At 54.1% G+C, this 22,073-nt stretch overlaps 3 protein-coding genes across 5 annotated transcripts in view; all 3 read left to right on the top strand.

Annotated features, from left to right (window-relative positions):
- Positions 1-3,577, top strand: part of Eeig1 (estrogen-induced osteoclastogenesis regulator 1) — a 33,533-nt gene extending 29,956 nt beyond the window's left edge. Inside the window, exon 11 of the mRNA XM_046451605.2 lies at positions 929-3,577. Coding sequence (XP_046307561.1) covers positions 929-974 — 46 coding nt within the window. The 3' untranslated portion in view covers positions 975-3,577. The remainder of the gene's footprint in view (positions 1-928) is intronic.
- A 1,814-nt stretch (positions 3,578-5,391) lies between these two features.
- On the top strand, positions 5,392-8,219 carry Dpm2 (dolichyl-phosphate mannosyltransferase subunit 2, regulatory). 2 transcript variants are annotated; one of them, XM_046451754.2, is made up of 4 exons: positions 5,392-5,560; positions 5,851-5,940; positions 6,729-6,831; positions 7,562-8,219. In XM_046451754.2, exons 1-4 carry the CDS (start codon positions 5,558-5,560, stop codon positions 7,618-7,620), a joined length of 255 nt encoding a protein of 84 aa, XP_046307710.1. In that variant the 5' UTR covers positions 5,392-5,557; the 3' UTR covers positions 7,621-8,219. The 2 variants fall into 2 exon arrangements, with proteins under 2 accessions (XP_046307710.1, XP_046307709.1); XM_046451753.2 differs by having other exon boundaries at positions 5,851-6,012.
- Positions 8,220-10,986: 2,767 nt separating this feature from the next.
- Positions 10,987-20,228, top strand: Pip5kl1 (phosphatidylinositol-4-phosphate 5-kinase like 1). 2 transcript variants are annotated; one of them, XR_009227446.1, is made up of 11 exons: positions 10,987-11,293; positions 12,073-12,276; positions 13,422-13,472; positions 13,687-13,841; positions 14,099-14,223; positions 14,558-14,592; positions 14,680-14,735; positions 15,465-15,577; positions 15,843-15,996; positions 18,843-19,556; positions 19,678-20,228. XR_009227446.1 is itself a non-coding variant. In XM_046451815.2 (10 exons), exons 1-10 carry the CDS (start codon positions 11,264-11,266, stop codon positions 19,108-19,110), a joined length of 1,191 nt encoding a protein of 396 aa, XP_046307771.1. In that variant the 5' UTR covers positions 10,987-11,263; the 3' UTR covers positions 19,111-20,228. The 2 variants fall into 2 exon arrangements, 1 of the variants encoding a protein (XP_046307771.1); XM_046451815.2 differs by having other exon boundaries at positions 18,843-20,228.
- The last annotated feature ends 1,845 nt before the right edge of the window (positions 20,229-22,073 follow it).

Here is a 22,073-nt window from a genome sequence, read left to right as displayed (position 1 = left end):
CACTGAGCCACAACCCCATCCCCAGTGACTCTTTAAAGCACCAGCTACATATCAGGCACTGAGCCAGGTGCCAGGGATACAGCCATGAGCAGCAGTGACGTTGAGAGGAGAGAGGAAGGGATCAGACTTGTGCAGGAACCCTACAGTGGTGGAGTGCTCCTCAAGGCTTCAGCTCAGAGCATGTGCCTGGCTTACACCCGCTCACCACGCTTCCTGCATGTAGGGTTGTGCTGAAAACTTTTCTGTGTTCAGTGAAAGAGTGCCCAGTTAAGATCTGGGTCCAGAGCAGAAGAGCCTTAACTAGACAGCCCAGGGCCCAGAATCTGCCATGTTGTGCTGCTCTGCTGACCCCTGCTGGCCTAAGCTTGGAATTACAGTCACCGTCTCCCAGCAGTCCTCTTGAGTTGCCCTGGGTGGAGTGGGCAAGAAAACTGGGGGCTTCCTTGGAAGTTTGTAAACACCCCTCCGTAGCCCTCTCTGAAATTGAGGAAACGTGTCTGGGGGGAGATTATGGCAGGTGGCATGCTGTGTCCCAAACGTCCATGACTTACTTCACTGGTGGTTCTGCCACAGTAGGGAGAAAAGCTGGCCAGGCTCCCTCTCCATGGCCTTCTAGGCAAACCTCACGAACCTCTGAGCCTTGTTTCATCATCTTTCAAATAAGCCAGGATGACTGTGAGGATGGGGGCAGCACACTGGGAGCACGAGTGACTGGTGCCTTGGAGAGTCTTGTGCCAGCTCTCTGGCCCCTGCAGACTCTGATACTTAGCATCTCTGTCACCCTGGGCAAGTGACCACATTTCTGAGCTTCAATTTCAGCCCCTCTATAGCTCAGGACTGCCTGCTTCTGAAGCACCCCAGGACCTGGCCCAGGGAAGTGCTTATAACTGCAGCATCGAGGTGACATGCTGATCTCTGTTCCCTACAGGGTCTCCTCTGGGGTCTTTGAGCCAGTGGTGATTGAAAGCCATTGAGGAGCAGGTGAGCCGGCTGGAGAATGGCCCTGCCATCTTGGTTATCCAGACCCACAGCATTCCACGAGGAACCTTTCCCTTTGGATCCGCGCCGCATCTCCTCTGTGCCTCATCCATGTACTCTAGCCCACACCTGCCCCCAAGCATAATTCCATTGTCCTCCCATCCATGCGGGGAGCCTCCTAGCCTATGAAGGCCTGGGCACCACTGTGAATATTCTCTGAACCACTAGAGGGCAGGACAGGCGGGCCCATGCTGCAGAGGAAGCCAGAGATGGCCAAGACTGTTCCTGCCAGAGACTGACCTGGCCCCCAGCCAAGGATGCGCAGCAGCTTCTCAACATGTGGAACTGCTGTGGCCAAGGGGCTTCACCCCCTGTGACTCACATCAGGAGCACCAGCTTCAGCCAGGCCCCAACAAGGCCTTGCTCCATTGCCTCCATGTCCTCAGGGGACCAGACCACCCCCAGAATCCTGCCACCTGTGACCCGCTGCTTAGTACTTCAGCTGTCCCTTCCCTGTGTCCTGGGGGAACCGCTGGCGGCCTCTTCCTAGGAGCCAAGACCTCAGACCCCACCCGCATTCCAGATGAGAACTCGCCCTCCCCAGTGATGTTCTGCTGCCCTGGCAGCCTGCACTTTGCACATGCTCGTCCCCAGCACGGTCCCATCAGGCCACTCTTCCCCTTCCCTGTGCCACCTTCCCGAGGACTCCTGGGTGCTGCTGCTGTGCAGCCAGAGGCCCGGGGTCAAGCAGCCCGGCTGGAACGGGGCTCTGCCTCTGCTCTCTCTAGCCCAGCCCAGGCCTAAGACCTGTGCTGAGAAAGGCCTGAGCTTATGGTACCCTCTGCTCAGGGCTGGATCCTGAGCAGCTGGCTTTCCTGCGGGAAGGACTGGGGCCCAGCAGGGCTGGGCAAGCACAGTCCCCAGCTCTGCGCTCAGGTCAGCTGGCCCAGGCTGGGGCCCTGCTAGAGAGGTGAGTGGGCTCTGGCTGGAGCTGGCTCCCTGCCAGACAGGTCCCCACCCTCCTCTGTAAGCACCCCCACCTCCAGGTTCAGAAGAGGTCGGTCCATCAGGGGCCTGCTTTCCCAGTGGGGAGCAGACTGGCCCTGCCCCCACCCTCCCCTTGCCCAAGCCCCTGCTCTCAGCACTTTCGCCTGTGGTCCTTGTACTGGCTTGAAGGAGGGCTCTGGCTGCCTGCCAGGCCCTGGACAGACTTCCCTGCCCCCGAGTCTCTCTTATTTTGTATAAACCCAGCGGGCTGGTGTTTAGTTAGCCCTATAGGTTTTTTTTTTTCTTCTTCTTCCCTTCCTTTTTCTTTCTTTCTTTTTTTTTCTCTTATTTTAGTTCTCAGTTCGATGTTTCCTCCTCCTCCAGTGAGGGGAGGTGCCTCTGTTCTCTGCCCCCACCTGCTGGCTGGGTCCCAGCAGGACTGTGGAACCAGGTGGGACCAAAGCCAGGGCTCTGGTTCTCTCTGGGTAGGGTGTAAGTGTCCTCCCCAGGTGGGAGGGTTCCTCACCCAGTCCCCAGCTGGCAAAAGTTGGGGTTTGGAACTCCCTGGCATTGGGACCAGAGCATTTCTGGGGTTTTTGTTGTCATTGTCTCAATCACCTAATAACTCTTTAGAAAGTGAATGTCAGAAGGTGCCTGCCAGGGTGACAGCATGGGCTGTGGCTGGAGAAGGCTCTGGTCAGCTTAGAGAGTCTTTTCTACCTGGCAGAGACCTGGCACTTTAAAAGGAAACTGGCTGCACTGTCTCAGATGAGGTGACCCCTAGAAGATGGGGAAGCTGCGTCTGTGACCTCACTCAGCCCAAGGAGGTGCAGTCAGGGTCTTATTGGGGTCTGATTCAAGGTTCTGGGGCTCTCGGCACAAAGCAGCTTTGATGCTGTGGGGGACGACTACCCCATACCAGGAGCTCCAGCCCCACACAAGCTAAGGTTTGAGCTGGATGGTCCCCTCAAAAGAAGACAGTCTGCCACCTCCTCCCAGGCCAGGCCCTGGGTCAAAGTAACAGGTCTGAGAATTAAACCATAACCAAATGAAGGCTGGCTAGAGCCAGAGGCCTGGAGCTCTGGCCCCCTCGCCACGTGAGAGCCATTGCTTCAGCCCTCAGGTTCCTTCAAGCTCAGTGAATTCCACCAGGCACCTTCAGTGCCTGGACTTCAAATTCTATATATACAGAGAGAATATATTAGAGATATTTTTGGAAAGGAATTGGTCTGTGCAATGCCAGTCTGGAATCTTCTTGAAAGTCAGTTTAACGTTTTTACCAGGAGATTTAAAGAAAATAAAGGTCTACAATATTTTTAAGGTTCATTATTTTCTAGTCACCCCACAAATGATCTGCCAGGATGGAGAATGTCCCTGTCTTCCTGTCTAGAGAAGATGGAGGAGGGCACCATGGATTGTTTTTTTGTTCATTTGTTTCTTGTTTTTAATCCTCCTTTCTAACAGAATGTTGCCACCACTGCTCTCCATCCTGTGGGCTGTTTGTATCTCTATCCCAGCTTCTGTCATAGAAAATAACATTGTAAGGGGAACTCAGCCTAGTGTCAGTGTCTTGGTTTGGGGGGTGGGGATTAAATATTGCATTTTTTGTTTATTTTGCTGTTTTGTTTTTTACCTTGCTGTTTGCCATATTGACTTTGGGGTCAAAGACAACATCAGAAGGAAGCTGGGTGTGTTAAGGTGACAGTCCATGGGTGGGGAAGGCCTAGATGACCAGATTCTCCAAGACCTGACTGCAATCACAGTTGTCACCTCCTTATTACTACAGATTCCTGGGGAGGAAGCAGGCCCAGGGGGGCAGTTGCCATGCTCACACCTACTGAAAGCTCTGACATCTGAGCCAGTGGGTTCTGACCAGGCTCTGCAGGTCAGGTGGCCTCAGAGGAGTCTGCCTGAGGGCAAATAATTACCTGGTTCCTCAGTTGCAAATGCAGATAAATGAAAATGTGAGTGTACAACTCAAGCCACCGGAGGTAGCCATCTCTTCCCAGCCTTTCTAAAGCCCCTGAAAGGCCTTGTCTCCAGGCCCCTCACCCTGTTCCTGGGTCCCCAAGCCACAGAGGAGCCCAGTGGGTTAGCCAAACTCTGGGAAAGGCTAAGTCACCCCATGCCTTCAATGAGCTTAGAGGTGTCAGGAAGCCTAGAGGTTTGGGCCAGGCCAAAAGAAGGCAGCCACTGACTGTCCCAAAACATCATGATATCTCCACTCCTCAGGGCTGACCCCAATCATGGCCCCTTTAAGCCCCAGAGGGCGGTTATCAGTTCCTTCCCCTATGCAACTCTTGGAAGGGGAAAGTTGACTCAGGGGCCCCTAAAGACAGTGACAGACCTAAAGGACCCAAGAAGACATTCTGTCCCCAGAGAGCGAGCTATGCCAGATTCCCACCTCATCTATCTCCCAAGCTCCAAGTAGAGATAGCAGAAGCTGGATGAGTCACTCACATCTCCCACTCTGTGCCAAGCCCCATTCTGGGTGCTGGGGATACAGTCACGACCACAGACCCTACCTTCAGTGAGTTCACAGGTAAGCAGGCCCAGGCCATGGAGCAAATCAGCTAATTCAAATATAGCAATGTGACAGAAACACATGTGGGGGCACAGAGGAGCCCTTATCTCTAGAAAAAGCAGCTTCCTGTGGACAGTGTGGCATCTGGTGAGACCTGATGGGTGAGAAGCAGCCACCTCAGGCACTGAAAGCATCAAAGATGATCTGGCCCAATCTCCCCTTGTTGTCAGAGGAAAGCACCTCCATGACAGGATAGACCTGCCCACAGGGACTGTCAGAAACCTGTGTCACCCTGGGCCTTAGGTGCAGTTGATGAAGGGAGGAGTCACCTGGATGGCCAGGAAAGCCAGGCCATGGTGGGTTGGGCGTCCCCCTCTGCAACTGAAATCGAAATCCCAGACACTCGGGAGACCAAGGCAAGAGGATTGCTAGTTTGAGGTCAGCATTGGCAATTCAGTGGGACCCTCTCTCTAGAAATAAAAAGCGCTGGGGATGTAGCTCAGTGGGAGAGCGACCCTAAATTCAGTTCCCACACGGAAAAAAAAAAAAAAAAAAAACGAAACAAAGAAGTCCTCCCCATTCCTGCGGGCTCAGGCAGTGAACACGCTTTGCACTCCTTCCCTAAGCAGACAAATTAGGGCCTCGGAACCAGGGAGTGGGGTCCCCAGGTTCCAACATCGGATTCATCACCCACTGCGATTATTATCTTTGGAAGACGGGACTTCACACCCGAAACCCCTTCTAGCTCTGGCTTTGGGCCTATGGGATGTTTAGAGATGGACTTTTTGGAGGAGCGGGTCTGAGAGGAGTGTGGCCACCAACGCAGTCGGAGTTCTCAGCTCGATTCCGCTCCCTAGGGAGATCCGGGAGGCAACCCGCTTTACAATCCTCTTGAACAACTACATTTCCCGACATGCAAAGGGCGGGGGCGGCTGCCGGTCTCGGGTGACATGGGCCTGGGCCGTGCTATGGACTACGACTCCCAGCGTGCTCCGTGGCCTAGGGCCGGAAGGGCCCGGATCCGGAATTGGATGTGGTTCACTGCTCAAGTGGCGGAGCTGGGGGGAAATGGTGAGGTTGAGGCCGGGTGCCTGTGGGGTCGGAGGCGTCTGAGGGTGGGGCTGGGGGGTGCTCGGGAGCGGAGGCTTGGGCACTCGGAGCCGGATTGCTCTCTCCTGGCCCGTGTACGGGTGAAAATGCTGAAGCCCGGCGGGAGCGCCTGGAGATGATGCAGAATCCGCCACTCTGTACAGCTGTTGAGTGAATGAGAAGTTTAGAGCATAAATTGGCCGCGATGCCTCTTCCAGTAGTGCACCTAAATGGATAGTCGCTTCGTCTTCTGAGCCCTCCCTTTTCTCCAGGCCACAGGAACAGACCAGGTGGTGGGACTCGGCCTTGTTGCTGTTAGCCTGATCATCTTCACCTACTATACCGCCTGGGTGATCCTCTTGGTATGTCTGCCTCCTCCGCCCTCGGCTCACCTTCCCCCATCCCTGGATCTTGAAGTCGACCCCTTACACCATGTGAGCAGCTGCTATGTGCCAGGCACTATGCGCGGTGCTTTACTTGCCTTATATCAAGAAGTCTCCAGAAAGCACTAAGAAGGTGCTAGTGGGTTCTGCATTTTGTAGATGATGAAGCTGAGGCCCAGAGAGAAAGGTCTGGCCCAAGTTTGCCTCTCTACACTTGGAAGGTTGCACAACATTGGGAAGCCCTGATCCGGGTTTGCTTTGCTTTTGAGGGGGGTTCTGCACTCCTTTAGCCGGCTGGCTCCTGAGTATATTAAGCAACCATGGGTTTTATGAGGACTTTAGGGGGGTTTTGTTTTGTTTTCAAATGGAAAAATCTGCTTAATAAGTGCAGTGTGTTTGGAAGACAAACTCTTTCATAACTTGATATCCTGTAGAGAAAAAATATTAGTAAAAACGACCTGGGAACCCAGACTGGGAATTTCTGGTGAGGCCCGTAGCTAGACTCTCTTAGGGCAGGTCCTTTGTCTTCTGTTCACTGCTGGCTCCCCAGCACTAACCTAGCACAGGCACTGAGCAAGTGCTCAGCAAACAACTTTTAAATGATCAGAGGAAGAAACAGCAACACCCAAAATGCTATCATCTTAAAGAAAAGCAAATGCTTTCCCAATGCTCTGAATGGAGTCAGTCCTTTGGAGGAGATGGGATGTTTGGGCTTGGGGGCTGGGCAGGGTGAGCAGTGCTCATCAGAGCTCTGCCCCTCATGCCAGCCATTCATCGACAATGAGCATGTCATCCACAAGTTCTTCCTCCCTCGAGCATATGCTGTTGCCATCCCGCTGGCCGCGGGTCTCTTGCTGCTCCTGTTTGTGGGTAAGTCATCAGCCCCAATCCTGGGAAGGATGTCACCTTTGCCACCACCCTCTCCTACCCTTGACATGCTTTCACACTTTGGCAATTATTATTGTACATCTGCTTGAGGCTTCTGGACCCCTACTTTCCCTGAGGTTTCTAGGCCACAAGTCAGTAACTTCTCTGGTCTTCCCAATGCCTCAGGCTCTTGGGACTAAGGGCTTGACTGTCTCCCTTTTCCTCTCCCCTCCACCATCATCACTTGGCTCACACCTCAGTCACTTCCCACCCTCTTGTTGCCCTGGATCATAGATCCTGCATCTCTTTACCTCTCATGGCTTCCTTGGGAAAGGAACTGTGTCTTCAGCACCAGCACAGGCTGTGACACTGAGTTGGTGCTTTAGAGTCAATCAACGGATGACTGGACAATGGGATTAATGAACCGGTGGGTGGTGGGCAGGTAGTAGGAGGGCAGGGGCATGAATAGGGGAGTAACACATGGACCTCATTTTGGCCATGGAATCTAAAGCACTAAATGGAGCTAGCATCTTGCCTGTGGCAGGCACTCACCGTGACTGTTGAATGGATGAGTGGATTTGTGGTTTGATGAATGAACGGGAAGGAACATGAGCAGCTGGCCTGGGGGTGGTTGGGCAGGGACATGACTCTCCATGTGGTCATTTCACCCTGCCCTGGCCTCCCAGCACCACCAGCATGGTATCAGCTGGTCTCTCTGGTCCATACATTCCAGGATTATTCATCACCTATATTATGCTGAAGAACCAGAGGGTGACCAAGAAGGCTCAGTGAAGGCCCAAAAGAGAGGAGGCTGCCAGCATCTTCTCTCCGTCCATCCCCTCCAGAGCAGGGACCAAGGGTCAGAGCCTGTAGGACAGTCCAGGCGAAGCAGCCCCTCCAGCCTGGCTGCCATGCAGCCCTCTTAGGAATGGAGCTGCTCAGGCAGACCAAGCCTCTCCTGCTCACTCTTCCAGAAGCCAGGAGGAGGGAGAAAGACCTGGAAGCCTCCCTTTCATTCCCTTCCGTCTCAGGGCCTGCCCGCCTCACTCTCAGACCATCCCTTTTCCCTCTGGGTTCCACCTCCTTGCTCAGTTTCCCTCCAGTGACATGCTGATGACGTGGGACTTAGCAGGGTGTGAGGAAGCACATGGCCTCTCCCTGTGTCCCCTGAGCACTGCTGCTCCCCAAAGGCAGCTTCTGAGTCGGACACAGCCCAGACCCCACAAGGACATCTGGACCTGGAAAGCCCTGGGGAAAGCCTGAAGACCCCAGGGCACTGGGACACATTAAGGCAGCCACCCCAGGCCCCCAGGCCATGTTTACCTAGGACGAGCAGGCTCCTGGCCCAGAGTGGCCTGTTTGGGAGAACTCAACAATAAATGTTGATGGTATGTTTGTCTCTCTGTCTTCCTTGACTAGGGGAGCGGGGATGGAGGGGCTTGGGGCTGGTCCTACATGGGTCTCTAATCAGGAGACCCGGGTTTGTGCTGTGCCTGCTCTGTACTGTCCCTGTGCTGATTATGGGCTAAAGCAGGAACTGGGACAGATGTAGTTCTGACTGCTAGAGTTCACAGCTGGGGAGTAGGCAAAGGCATGCCCCTCTAATACTTTAATTTAATATGGTCTAATATTTTAAGGACCCTTGGGTCACTCCCCTAAGTGCCCCAGTCTGTGGTCCATCTCCTGCGTCCAATAGCCCAAGTCAGTGTGGCTGTGGCAGGCTGCTTTCACTGGGTGTTCTGTTGAATGAGATGGCAGAGGAGACAGCCTGGCCATCTGTCCCACCAGCCCCTCTGAGCCTCAGCTCTCCCCGATGCACTTAGGGAAAACCTCCATCCCTCAAACCTTGGGTGCTCACTTGTCACAGAGAAAAGGGGACCAGCTGCAGACACAGTGGCCCATCCTCAGCTGCTCCACCCTCTCTATCCTCCAGGCCAGGCAGAGCTGCCCGCTGGGCTTTGGATCCTGTCTCTAGTAGAAGTGTCCTGTCGTTGATGGTCCCCTCTCTTCTGGGAACTGTCTGTGTAACCAGCTCCTCCCAGTATGTCCTACCATGCTCCAGGCTCTCGCTTACAGGACCCTCCATCAACCCGATGATTCCCTTCAGGTCACCCCCTCCCACTCTCACCTCATGCTGTACTCAGTCTCTCCCCATCACTCCAGGAAGACTGTACCCACCAAAGCTATCAGTGATGTCTGCTCTTTAAATTCAAAGGACACTTCTGCTCCATTAAGCTTGTGACATCTTTCAGTCTGTGACGACTGTTCTGTTTGATGTGTCTCTGGCCCTCATACTCCTCTATTCTGCCATGAGATGCTGGGCTCTTCAGGGTCGGGTTGCAGGCCTTCTCTCCCCATACCCTCCCTGGGTGACATCACCTTTCTTCTTGTCACCTTGCAGAGTCTCAGTGCCCCTCCCCACACTCTTGAGCATATCACCTTATTTCCTTCATCGCCCTTCACACTGTGAGATTGCCTGGTTCGCTTATTACATTGCCCCCTAGAGTGGGCATGCCACCCATGCAGGAACCATGCAGGCCTCATTTCCCAGTCAGTGCCCAGCAGAAGCTTGTGCTTGATGAGTATACATTGGACCCTTGTGAGTAGGGGGTGCCTTCGGCCTGGCTCTCCTTTCAGCCTCGATGCATTAGTCCCTAGCTGTCCGCTGGAGGTTGTGTTGGGACCCCAGATTCATCTATCATGAGCTGAATTCTCACTTCCCCCAAATCTGGCTTCCTTCATGTCCTGTCCCTCTCATGACTGATGTTCTATGTCCCCAACCCTGGCTTTCCTTCCCAACTCCGCATCCACATAACCCCAGCCTCTGCCAGTTTTCCCTCCCCTAATCTCACCCCAGCCAGCCATATTTCTGGTGCCAAGATACCATCCTCTGCCAAAACCAGGGAAGGCTTCCTCACTGCCCTCTCCTGTATTCCAATGTGATTGTGCACAATAACCAATGTCCTTTCCTGTTTCCTCTCTCCACATTTTTTTATTGAGCATTTGTACATAATACCAGTGTCCTTTCAAAAATGCTTATCTGAGGCTGTGCCTGTGGCTCAGTGGTAGAGCGCTTGCCTAGCATATGTAAGGCACTGGATTAGATCCTCAGCACCACATACAAATAAATAAAGGTATTGTGTTCATCTACAACTAAAAAAATAAAATGCTTGTCTGGGGGATTGGGGATGTAGCTCAATGGTAGCATGCTTGCCTGACATATACAAGGCCCTCAGTTCTATCCCCAATCCCACCAAAAAAAAAAAAAATGCTTATCTGAGCATCTTTCTCACATTTGCCTTTACTTATAATGCTTCTCCCGGGTTCCTCAAGACCACTGTCAACAGTAAGCCCCTACATGCCCAATGATGTTCTCTAATCACTTCAATCACTCTGGTCTTTCACTTCCTGGGACTCATCAAGGCCCTTTGCAACCCCTACTCACAAGAGTCCAATATATACTCATCAAGCACCAGTTTCTGATGACACTCACCAGGAAATGAGGCCCATGTGGTTCCTGCATGGGTGGCACTCATTCTCTAGGGGGCCAATGTAATAAGACAATAAATGACCCAGGCAATCTCACAGTGTGAAGGGAAATGAAGAAAATAAAGGTGACATGCTCAAGAGTGTGGGGAGGGGTGCTGAGTCCTGCAAGGGGACAAGAGGGACCAAGGCAAGTGAAAGTCTGGGGGAAAGGACTTTAAGCAAAGGAACAAAAAGCCTCCAGCTAAGAGTTTGGTGGGGGAACAGCAGGGATCCAGGAGGCTGGCTGAGGCGGGTGGAGAGGGAAGATAGTTAGGATTGGGGCAGACAGACAGGCCTGGGGTGATGGCAAGGAGTTTGAATGTTGTTCCATTGTGGCTTTAAGCTTGAGAGTGACATCATCGGATTTATGCTTTTAAAAGATCACACTAGCGGCTGTATTCTACCCACTTGCTTGCCACTAAATTTCCGGGCCTAGCCGTGTTCCCGGCCCCAAGTGGGTGTTCCAAATATATGCGATGAGTGAATGGATTCTCCGACTTCCTGTGTGACCTGGAGGTAGTCTCTGGATCTTAGTTTCATCTCTTCAAAGACAATTGATGGGAATTTCACAACTGAATGAGTGGGCGGGGCAGGATTGAGGTTACCCGCCCCCCCACCATGGGCCCAGGAGAGCCGCATCCCAGACCCCAGGAGGGAATGTGGAGGTCCTCGCTCACCAGGACCCTAGCTAGCGCCCCGCGGCCCCGCCCCTCCTGGACCGCGGTCTGAAAGATGCTGCAGCCTCAGAGGCGGGACCTGCAGGCGATCGCCAGCGCCCCCCGCTCCGATTGGACGCAGCCGAGGCCGGTGCCGCGCGATTGGTCAGCCTTGAGGCAGGGGCGGAGCCTGGATCCTGCAGCGGGGCGGCAGGGATGCGGCCAAAGCCCGGGAAGCTGCTGCGGGGGCGATGGCCGCACCAAGCCCCGGGCCTCGCGAGGTAGGTGCGGACCTGAGAGACGACAGGGAACGGTTGGAGGGCAGGGGTTGGGCCTCCCCTCAGCCAAAAAACGCGGACACGCCCCCATCCAGTCAAGGAGGGGCTCTACCCTGGGTGAGGGCCAGGACACGCCCCACATGAGGTACAGGTATGAAGAAGGAGGGTGATCTGGCGGGTATTCCCCAGGTCTTCCTCAGTTTCCTTATAGGAAAATGGGGATGATGACAAAAGCTCCTCCTTCATAGGGCTGTTAGGAGATCCAGCTCAGCCAGTGCTGGACACATGTTGGGCCAACTGGTATTGATCTCAGCATCGTGCTGACCCTCCACGCTGGCCTGGAGGAGCTCAGCATACATGCGCAGATATGTGACTGAATCACCGGCATCACAGCTCCTGCTGTCAAGGCTTCCTGTGCTTGAGCTCAAACTCAACAGTAACACAGCTGCTACCTGCCGCGCAGGAGTTACTATAGTTCTGGTGTTGCAGGTGGAAAGTGAGGCAGGGGTTTACCCAGGGCGATTGATGAAAGGATGTCAGCTTCCGCTTGGTTTGACGGCAGAACGCATGCTCTGCCTATGATAACCATTGCTCTGTTTGGATGCTGAGGGCCAACACCTGGTGAGATGGGCACAGCATTATCTCTATTTTACAGTCGAGGAGACTGAGGCAGAGAAAGACGAGAGGAAGACTCACAGTAGTGGAAGTGGGACTTAAACCTGGGTCTTTCTCCTCTGAGATGACTTCACCTGCCCTTTGCTTCCTCTGCCTCTTCTCACCAGGTCCTGGCCCCCTCCCCAGAGGCTGGACGCAGAGCAGCCACATCAAGCTCCAGCCGGCGTGGCATCCTCTGGCGCCTTCGAGACAAGCAATCACGCCTGGGTCTGTTTGAGATCAGCCCAGGGCATGAGCTGCATGGGTTGACATGTATGATGCAAGCAGGGCTCTGGGCAGCCACCCAGGTCTCTGTAGACCACCCACTCATGGTAAATGGCCAGGCGGTCTCATGCACCCCACAACAGTAAGGGCAAGATCTGGATGATGGCCTGCCTTGCTAATTCTGCTGAACTGAGGATTAGAGAGGGCTAAGCAGAGGAAGGGACAGGTTTGTGCCTCCTGCAGGGAGAGAGGAACATTCTGAGGTGGTGGAAATCCTAGGTTCTTGGGGGTGTAGGGACCCCTTGACTGAAGTGATTGCTATGAGACTCTAAGTGGGCCTCAACCTTTCTCTAGGCCCCAGTGCCCCCATCTGCATAATGGATGGAGGGATTTATATTCTGGTTTCTGAGGTCATCCCTTCCCTGTCAGGGTGTACAGTTGAGAAGGGATCCCACCCCCACCCTGCCAGCCCAGCCCATCCTCCCTGGAGCTTATGCTGGGGCCATGCTGGCTCAGCAGAAAGGGTCACCCAGCTGCAAGCTCAGCAGCTGGGCAGGCCTGGGTGAGCATGTATGTTGTTTGTGTGTGTGCACATGTGCACAGTTTGGCCATATCACATGGCCAGGGCCTGGTACAGAGACCTGGGGTTGAGGGAGAGTCCCCAATGAGTCTAAACCCAATCTGAATTCTACACCAGCTGAAAATCTTCCACAGGGCCCCAATACTCGGCATGGCTCAAGACCCTGCTGTCTATAAGGGTCAACTGTCCAACCTCATCCTCATTCCATCTCTGCCTTACTGGCTACTGAGTGCACCTGCTCCCTTGCACACTGCTCCACAATGATGGCATTGCCATGAGCACCCTCTCCACTACCCTTCATATTTCAGCTTAGGGTCAGGAAGCCTCCAGGAAACCTTCTGTGATCCTGCCCCTTCCAGGATGTATCAGGCAGGTCCATCTCTCTGTACTGGATGAAATCTGACTTCACTTGGCTAACACTTGTGTCTGAGTGATGTGCCATGCTTGACTCAGAGCCTGTGCTGAGGACCCAGCAGTGGACTAGACATACCCTGCCTCGGGTTACAGAGGCCCTTCCTGCAGTCCTGGGAGTGCTGGCAGTCCATCTGTCCAATTCAGTCACACACAGGGACACTTCAGGTCCCTGTTTGCTGAAGAAATCAAATTGAGATCAGGGGGCAAGGCCAGGTATAGGACACTTGAGCTCCTGACACCCTCTATTGCTCCCTGCAGGGGCTGCCCTCCCAGGAGGATTTTTCTGAGGTCCTGACCCAGGTTCATGAGGTAGGAAGCCCAAGACTGCTGTGCAGGAGAGGGCCTGTCCTGCCTGGTCTTTGCGCAGGCTCCTCCTGTTTCCCCATCTGTGCAGTGGGAGTGATGGCTGGTTCCAAGGGCCTTGCAGGGACAATTGAACCAGCGGAGACTCCCTGGAAGCTACTCTTTCTGCGTGACACCCCCCCCCCCGCACAACTCCCACTCCACCCTGCTCCCCTCCCAGGGCTTCGAGCTGGGCACCCTCGCTGGCCCAGCCTTTGCCCGGCTGCGGCGCTCCCTGGGTCTAGCCGAAGAGGACTATCAGGCTGCACTGGGCCCCGGCGGCCCCTACCTGCAGTTTCTCAGCACCTCTAAGAGCAAGGCCAGCTTCTTCCTGTCGTGAGCTTGCTGCAGGGGTGGGAGCGGGGTGGAGGTGGCACCCCGGGCAGGGGGAGAGTCCACTGGGGAGAGAAACAGCGGTCAAGCTCAGGGAAGATCAGGCCCAGGGGGAGGTCTAATGTGGGGAGGAAAGACGGAGGGCCAGGGTGGGCGGAGAGGCCACAGGACCAGACCCGGGAGGAGGAGCCTCATGCAGGAGGCCGGGTGGGAGACTCTTCAGCCAGGTTAGACAGAGACACCCCCTCCCCACCCCGCAGCCACGACCAGCGCTTCTTTCTGAAGACCCAGCGGCGCCGGGAGGTGAGGGTGCTGCTCGCCCATCTGCCCCGCTACGTGCAGCACCTACAGCGGCACCCGCATTCGCTGCTAGCCCGGTTGCTGGGTACGCGGGCTGGGGCCGGACCTCAGAGGGCAAAATTTCCGGGGAGTGCTGGGGTCTGTGGGCGGGGCCAGGGTCTGGGGCGGGGCCCCAGGGCACAGACTTGGGATTGGACAGTCAGGTGAGTGCCGGGACCGTGCATGTGGGGGCGTCGCTGGAGCTTTGTCTGGGGTGGGGACACCCGCTCGAGTCAGAGAAGGTGTCTGGGGGCGGGGCCTGGAGGGAAGGGCTCAGGATGCCGCGAATTTTGAAGAGGAGTCCTGGAGCTGGCGTGGAGGCTGGTTGGACCCAGGGTGTGGAACTTGGGGGCCTCATGTTGCGCCCTCTCCCCTTCCAGGAGTCCACAGCCTGAGGGTGGCCCAGGGAAAGAAGGTGGGTGAGGCCGAGACAAGGTGGCTGGGCGGAGGGCGGCTGGAAGGTGAGGTCCTGGCTTCCCTCACTCCTCACGCCTGTCCCCAGAAATACTTCATCATCATGCAGAGCGTCTTCTACCCCGCCGGCCGCATCTCCGAGAGGTGAGTTGGCCGGGAGTAGGCACAGGGCCACGATGCCACCTGGAGTGCCTCACCTAAAGCATACTCACCGAGGCCGAGGAAGAAGGGACATTCCAAAGATCCGGTGGGCCAGAGACAGTGACACCAGCCACCTGCATCTCCTGCGCACTCAGTATGCTCTGGGCACTGTATTGAGCTCTTGCGTTCATTATCTTCTTTACTCCCAGAAGGAGGTGGAGGGGTAGGTGTTGCCATTGTCATTTTATAGCTGAGGAACTGAGGAAGGCCAAGGTCATACCATGAATAAGAGGAGCAGGGATCCAAACCCAGCCAGTTATATACAGCTCCCCCCCCCCCCGACTCTGCCTGCAGGTTCCCCACAGCCATCGACTTTCCCCTGCCCTACTGGTGATGTCCCTGCTTCTGGGACACTCTTGGGTTGACCAGGTGTCAAGAAGCAGCTACAAGATGAGCTACATCAGGGCTGGGCTTCCAGAGGCCTGAGTGTGAATCCCTGTTCTGGTCTTTACTTACTGTGTGGCTCAGAGAAGTCAGAGGAACCCTCCAGACCCCTTCTCTTCATTTCTAGCATGGGGCCACTAGCAGACTGGGGTTGTTCTGAGTTTTAGAGATGCTGTATGTAAGGAGTTTGGTGTCTACACCAACAGTCACCCAGTAGAAAGTCTTCTAATTTGTGGAGTTGTTGTGTGTCTTGTCTATGCAAAGCTGAACCTGTCTCCCCACCTTCAGGTATGATATCAAGGGCTGCGAGGTGAGCCGCTGGGTGGAGCCGGGCCCTGAGGGCAGTCCCCTTGTCCTGGTGATGAAGGACCTCAACTTTCAGGGCAAGACCATCAACCTCGGTGAGCCATGGGTGTGGTCACCGACTATGCCAGGGTGAATTGCAGATGGATGTCCCTGCACTGCCCTTTGCCTGAGTCCTTAAGAGCCTAGATTCTGGGGTCAAGTAGAACAGGTTTCAAATCCTGGCTTCACAACTTGCAAAGCTAGGTGGCCGAGGAAAATGATAGATGAGTTTCCCCATTTGTGAATTGGGGACTGTAATGACACCTGCCTTCCTGTGGCTAGCCTATGCTGAGAGCTCAGGGGGTTACTGATGCTCCTCAGGGCCCCAACGGAGCTGGCTTCTCCGCCAGATGGAACTGGACACCACCTTCCTCCGGGAGCTCAACGTGCTGGATTACAGCCTGCTGATGGCCCTCCATTGTCTCCATGAGGACGAGAGGGGCCAGGGCAGCTGCCTCATCTTCCGCATGGCCAGGTGAGCCCCACAGGACAACAGCAAGAAGAAGGGTGGGAAAGACAGACGGCAAGGTGTGGGAACGCTGGTTGTACAGGGCACAGACTCAGACACTGGGAGGTGCAGGGTCTGCGAGTGTGCAGGTGAGTGTGTGTATGTGTGAGCATGTGCATGGAAGGCAGGGGCTAGAGAAGCCAGGCTGGTAGAGGCAAGGGGCACAGGTGGACCACAGCCAGGGACATAACTGATGAGGTCCGGTTGGTCAAGGGACTCAGTACTGATTTGAAGAGTCTGCCCATTTTCCAGCAGGGGATGTGGAATCACTGAAGGTTTCAGACCAGGGGACACACCTGTTTAATTTCAGCCACAGAAAGAGTCCTTGCCACCGGGTATGGTGGCATGCGCCTATACTCCCAGCTGCTCAGGAGGCTGAGGTAGGAGGATTCCCTAGCTCTAGGCCAGTCTCAGCAACTTAGTAAGACTATCTCAAAATTTTAAAAAAAGGATTAGAAATATGGTTTGGTGGTAGAGCACTTGACTAGAATGTGCAAGGCCCGGGTTCAATCCCCTGTACTGAAAGGAAGGAAGGAAGGAAGGAAGGAAGAAAAGAAGCATCCTACCCTCTAACCCAGGCATCCCCTTTCCACAGCCCTGAGGGCTTCACCAATGGCACCATCATTGTGCACCCCCCTTTATAGTAATAATTGTCACTCCTTGCATATTAACCAGGAGCCTCACTGAGACTGGGCTCTCATTTTAGAGATGTGAACACAGAGGCTGAAAGAGGGAAGCCAGATTGTGGGATGACTCCTGAGGACCTGTGGGCTCGTGGTTAGTTATTAGATAGTCGTTCTCCCCAGCCCGCCCCACTGTGCTTGAATGGAATGACATGAGGTTAAAACAGGCACTTGAAGACTGGAAGCCATTGATCTGGTGGGTGAACAAGGGAAGTGAAAGACGAGATTCTCTCCTCCAGCCTCCATTCCTGCCCCTTAGAAAAAGACCTCGGAATGGTGGGATAGGCAGAACCCAGGGTGATGCTCCCCAGGCACCTGGGCCCACCTGATTAGGTGGCGCTTGCTGTGGCCACAGGGCCTTCTCTGTCTAGCTCAGGTGGGCTCCTTCCTTGCCCTCTACATGCAGCTGATGCTTAGGCCACTGCTGGCATTCAGCCAGCAAGTCCTGGTTTGCTTAGAAAGGTTATTGTTACAGCTGGGTGTGGTGGTGCACAGTGGCTTGGGAGGCTGAGGCAGGAGAAGGGCGAGTTCAGTGCCAGCCTCAGCAACTTAGCAAAGACCTAAGCAACTTAGTGAGACCCTGTCTCTAGATAAAAAAAAAAGCGGGGGAGGCTGGGGGTGTGACTCAGTGGTTAAGCACCCCTGGGTTCAATGCCCAGTGCCAAAAAAAGAAGGAAAGGAAGGAAGGAAGGAAGGAAGGAAGGAAGGTTATTGGGCTGGGCATGTGGCTCAGGGGTACAGCACTTGTCTAGCACATGTGAGGCCCTAGGTTTGATCCTTAGCACCTCATAAAAATAAATAAAATAAAGGTATTTTGTCCATCTACCACTAAAAAGAAAGAAAGAAAGGTTATTGAGGTTATTGTTACATAGAAATTTTTTATGCTGGTTCTCACCACCACCCCCAGTTCCCACCCCCACTCAGAAAACAAACACACCGCCCCACACCCCCAGGTACACCTCACCTGGACTCTCAAACCCCGGTCCTGATTGATTGGTGTTCTGGCAGGGTTTATCTCCTTTGGCATTTCCCCCCCCCCCCCAAGCCCTGATAGGACAGTAACAAAGCCCCTCAGCGACCCCCACAGGACAAAGTTAGGGAATTGAACCTGCTTCTGCTGGGACTGGTAGTCTCTCCAAATACATCTTCTGATTTGCAATATGTTTTGAGGCAAATTCATGCACACATCATTTGCAAACTGGGGTTGTTGTACTTTGTTTGAAAAGTTTCAGCTGTGGCCCTGAGACTTCCCGAGTTAGATAACCCAAACAGTTTAGGCAATACCCAAATAAGGGATTTACCCAAAGTCACATGGCTCATAAGCTCAGAGCCAGCATCTGTGTGACCCAAATGCTCTAGACTGGCACTACCCAAGACAAAAATAATGAAGGCACCTGAACTTTATTATTATTATTATTTTATTTTTTTGGTACAGGGGATTAAACTCAGGGGCACTTGACCACTGAGCCACACCCCCAACCCTTTACTTGAAGACAGGGTCTCACTGAATGGCTTAGCGCCTCGCTTTTGCTGAGGCTGGCTTTGAATTTCCGATCCCTCAGCCTCCCGAGACGCTGGGATGACAGGTGTGCACCAAGGCTTCCGGCAGATGAAATTAATTTTAACAATATAATTTACTCAGTACATCCCAAATTTGATCAATTTCTTTTTTTTTTAATTTTTATTGTTGGTTGTTCAAAACATTACATAGTTCTTGATAAATCATATTTCACATTTTGATTCAAGTGGGTTATGAACTCCCATTTTTACCCCGTATACAGATTGCAGAATCACATCGGTTACACATCCACTGATCCAAATTTGATCAATTTCATCTGATCAACATAAAAATCGATAATAGTTTACATTCTTCTTTTCATACCGTCTCGGCAATTCAGTACGTGATTTCCACGAACCCCTCGTCTCCATCGGGGCCGGCTGCATTTCGGGTGCTCCGGGCACGTGTGGCCAGTGCTGTGCCCGGCAGGGAGCTCGGGGCGCAGGCTGCCCTTCACTCGGCCTCAGCTGACCCGACGCCACAGGCCCAGGCGCGGCCGGAGGGAGCGGGGCTGGGACGCCGGGGCTCCCTGGAGGAGGAGGCAGCCTCACTCTGCTGTTGGCCCACCCCAGGTCTGTGCAAGGGGCGCAGGGCCCGGAGGAGCCGGAGGCGCAGAACCGCCGGCTGCTGCCAGACGCCCCCAACGCCCTCCACATCCTGGACGGCCCCGAGCAGCGCTACTTCCTGGGCCTAGTGGATCTGGCCACCGTCTACGGGCTTCGCAAGCGGCTGGAGCACCTGTGGAAGACGCTGCGCTACCCGGGCCGGACCTTCTCCACCGTCAGCCCGGCTCGCTACGCCCGTCGCCTCTGCCAGTGGGTAGAGGAGCACACCGAGTGACCAGCCCCTGGCCTCATTCTCCTTTTCGGGAAATGGGCGCACCAGGAACGCTGGTTCCCGCCGGCCCGGGCAGCCCGCCTGCTGTTCCTCCGGATGGCCATCAGAGGGCAGCATCCGCCAACCAGCTCTGCTCCTTTTGCTGGTGGTGCTGGGCCCCGTGTCGCGTCGAGGATTTCCCTATAATCAGTCCGTTTAATCCTCAAAAAATGCCACTATTCTCTCTTTACAGACCATGAAATGAAGGCTCAGGGGTGAAGGCACTGAGCAAGATTATTCAGCAATAAATGCTGGAACCAGGACTCCACCATGCCTTTTGGACCAGGGAGCCTGTATTCTTAGGCACCGGCTCCCGGGCCCTATCCTCATGCTCCGGGGAAGGGGGGGAGGCTGAACGCCCTTCCCCTCGTCATCCATATGGGGAAACAGAGGCCCAGAGGCCTGAAGGGGTAAGTGGCCAGTTCAGCCCTGAGTACCCAGGCCTTACTCCCTCGGAGGTGGGAGAAGGTCGGGGGAGGGGGCTTCTTGGAGCTCTGGGATACATTTTAAAAGTGCACCATTTATCTCCAGTGAGCTCTGCCCTCCTCTGAGAGTCATTTTTCTCATCTGTGAAATGGAGGCAAGCGTCAGTTATCAGAACAAAGGTCTGGACTGCACAGATACTACTAGGATCCATGCCTAGCCCCATATCACCCCTTCTCCCTCCTCCAGGAAACTCCAGCCTGGTCTCTGACCCCAGTCCAATCCAACCAGGCCCAAGCGGGCCTTTCCTTCAGCTGCTCTAGGCTGTGTGACCAGAGCAAGGTGCTAAACCTCTCTGTGCCTCAGTGGTTTAATGTGTGAAGTTGGAAAAGATGAAGAGACCTCATTAATTCATTAAATATTTATTGAGCACCTGCCATGTGGATAGGCTCTCTGCTGAGCAATGGAAACCTGGGGATGGAGCAAGATGGCTTCATGGAACTCAGAGTCTGAGTAACAAAAGCAATCTGCTGTGACAAAGCCCCATGGAGAAGCACAGGGGCCCTGGAGCTGCAGCCAGGAGTCTCCACGTGGGAGGAGGCTTAACAGAGACCAGAAGAGTCAGAGGACTCCTGGTGGGGGGGGGGGGGTCCAGCCAAGAGCACAAAAGGGCCTGGGATGGGAGAAGCCCAGCATGACAGAAAGAAAATGCCTGGGGGTGAAATGGGACAGTGGGGGGAGTGTGGGTGAGACCCCTAGGGAAGGCTGCGGAAGGTCACTCAGTGACACCAATATTTTCATTCCAATGCCCTATTGGATGCAGCCAAAGACGGATGGTGGGAGCATGAGTTCCAGGGATATTTACTTTTAAGATATTGACATCACTGCTATTGTCTGGGTGGCCTTGGGTCATGACTCAACCTCTCTGAGCTGCCGTGAACCACGGAATTCCTTACTCCTGCCCAGCAGGAAGTTGGGCTGCAGAGCTGTTAAGTTCTCCTATCAGTCGGGAGGTGATGGGTCAGGGAAGCTTAGGGGAGCCGGGTGTTGGCAGGAACTGGGGTCAGCTGCCACATTTCCTCTGGTCTGGATCCGACGGGGCTGACCAAGAGCACAGAGCCCTGTTGTCCTGCAGAGTGATGGCCAGCCCTGCAGTGCGTCTTGACGGGGCACTCGGCTGCAGGGGTGGGGGAGTGAATTGTCCAGGTTCTCATGGGACCACGACTCCTGACCTCTTTTGTTCATTTAACAGACATTTAGGTGCTCTTAGTATGTGCCAGACACTGTGCGGAGCTGGAGATGTCCCTGAGAACATGACAGGTCAGAGAGGAGAATCTAGTGGGCACAGGGGCCATAAATAAAGAAACCGATTAATACAGAGAAATTTCAGAGTGTGACAAGTATTACGAAAAAAGTCAACCAGCCATGTGATAAGAAGTCCAGGTAGAAGATGCCATGAGTACAAAGGTCCTGAGATAGGAAGAAGCTCAATGTGACTGGTGTGTCAGAGGATGACCAGAGTGAAGGGAGAGTGACTGAAAGGCAGTCAGGCCTTGACATGGTACAGGGCTTATAGTCTGGAGTAAGGATCATTGATGCTTCCAAAACCCAACTGAAGAGTTTCATCTGGGGCTGTCAAATTTCCTGATCTCAGTTCCACTATGGAATTAGGATCCTTATCTACCCTGGGAGCTTGGGCAATTTGGGCATGTCATTGTGTCTCTGTTGCCCTATCAAATCTCCTGAGGAAGGAATCATTGCTTCACCAGTCATTGTGCGTGATGAATGAATCCACAGGGAACTTTTCACCATTAGGCCCTTGGGATTGGGTCTGTGTTCAGAGAAACTGGAAGGACTAGGATTTGGAAGGCAGAAGGGCTCTGACTTTGGGGACCTACTGTGTTACTGAGGGGCCAAGCTCTGCTGGGCGGAAAAAGGAGGGCTTGTGCTCAAAGGGAACTTCCAGGATCAGCACCACTTGAGTCACCCTCCCTGCCCCTGAACAAAATAGGGAAAGGCTTGGGAGCCTGTGGGGGGAGGGGGGATTGGCCTTGCACCTGGAGCAGGTAGACCTGGAAGGTTGCTGTGCTGGGGATGGACCTTCTGGCTTCCTGCCCAACCCCAAGCCTCTGAGAAAATGGAAAATGGACTCTAAAATGGGGTCCAGAGAGGAAACCAGGCTGGTTCCCAGGCTAGTGCCCCAAAGCAGGTAGGTGGGCTTGGCTGGGATGGTTAGGTGAGGTTTTTTTTATCATTGTTTGTTTTCTGCTTGCTGGGATGGAACCCAGGGCCCTGTGCATGCTAGGTAAGCACTCTATCCATTTTGCCCAAATGCAACTTTTAAGAAAAAAAGATCTTGGGACCTGTGTGTTCCCCTTTGCAGGAGGCCTACCCCGCTCCCTTGGCCCCATACCTGCCCCTTCAGTCGGGCCCCTGAAGTCATCTGCATTTGAGATCCTTATGGGATGCCATCTGAGCCTTCAAATAGGACACAGTTCAGATGA

The sequence above is a fragment of the Marmota monax genome, unplaced genomic scaffold, assembly GCF_021218885.2.
Source record: "Marmota monax isolate L192 unplaced genomic scaffold, Marmota_monax_Labrador192_F-V1.1 WCK01_AAM20220418_F8-fsc00020, whole genome shotgun sequence".
NCBI lineage: Eukaryota > Metazoa > Chordata > Mammalia > Rodentia > Sciuridae > Marmota > Marmota monax.
The sequence above is the reverse complement of the archived record's forward strand: the minus strand, read 5'-3'. Positions and strand labels throughout refer to the sequence as shown.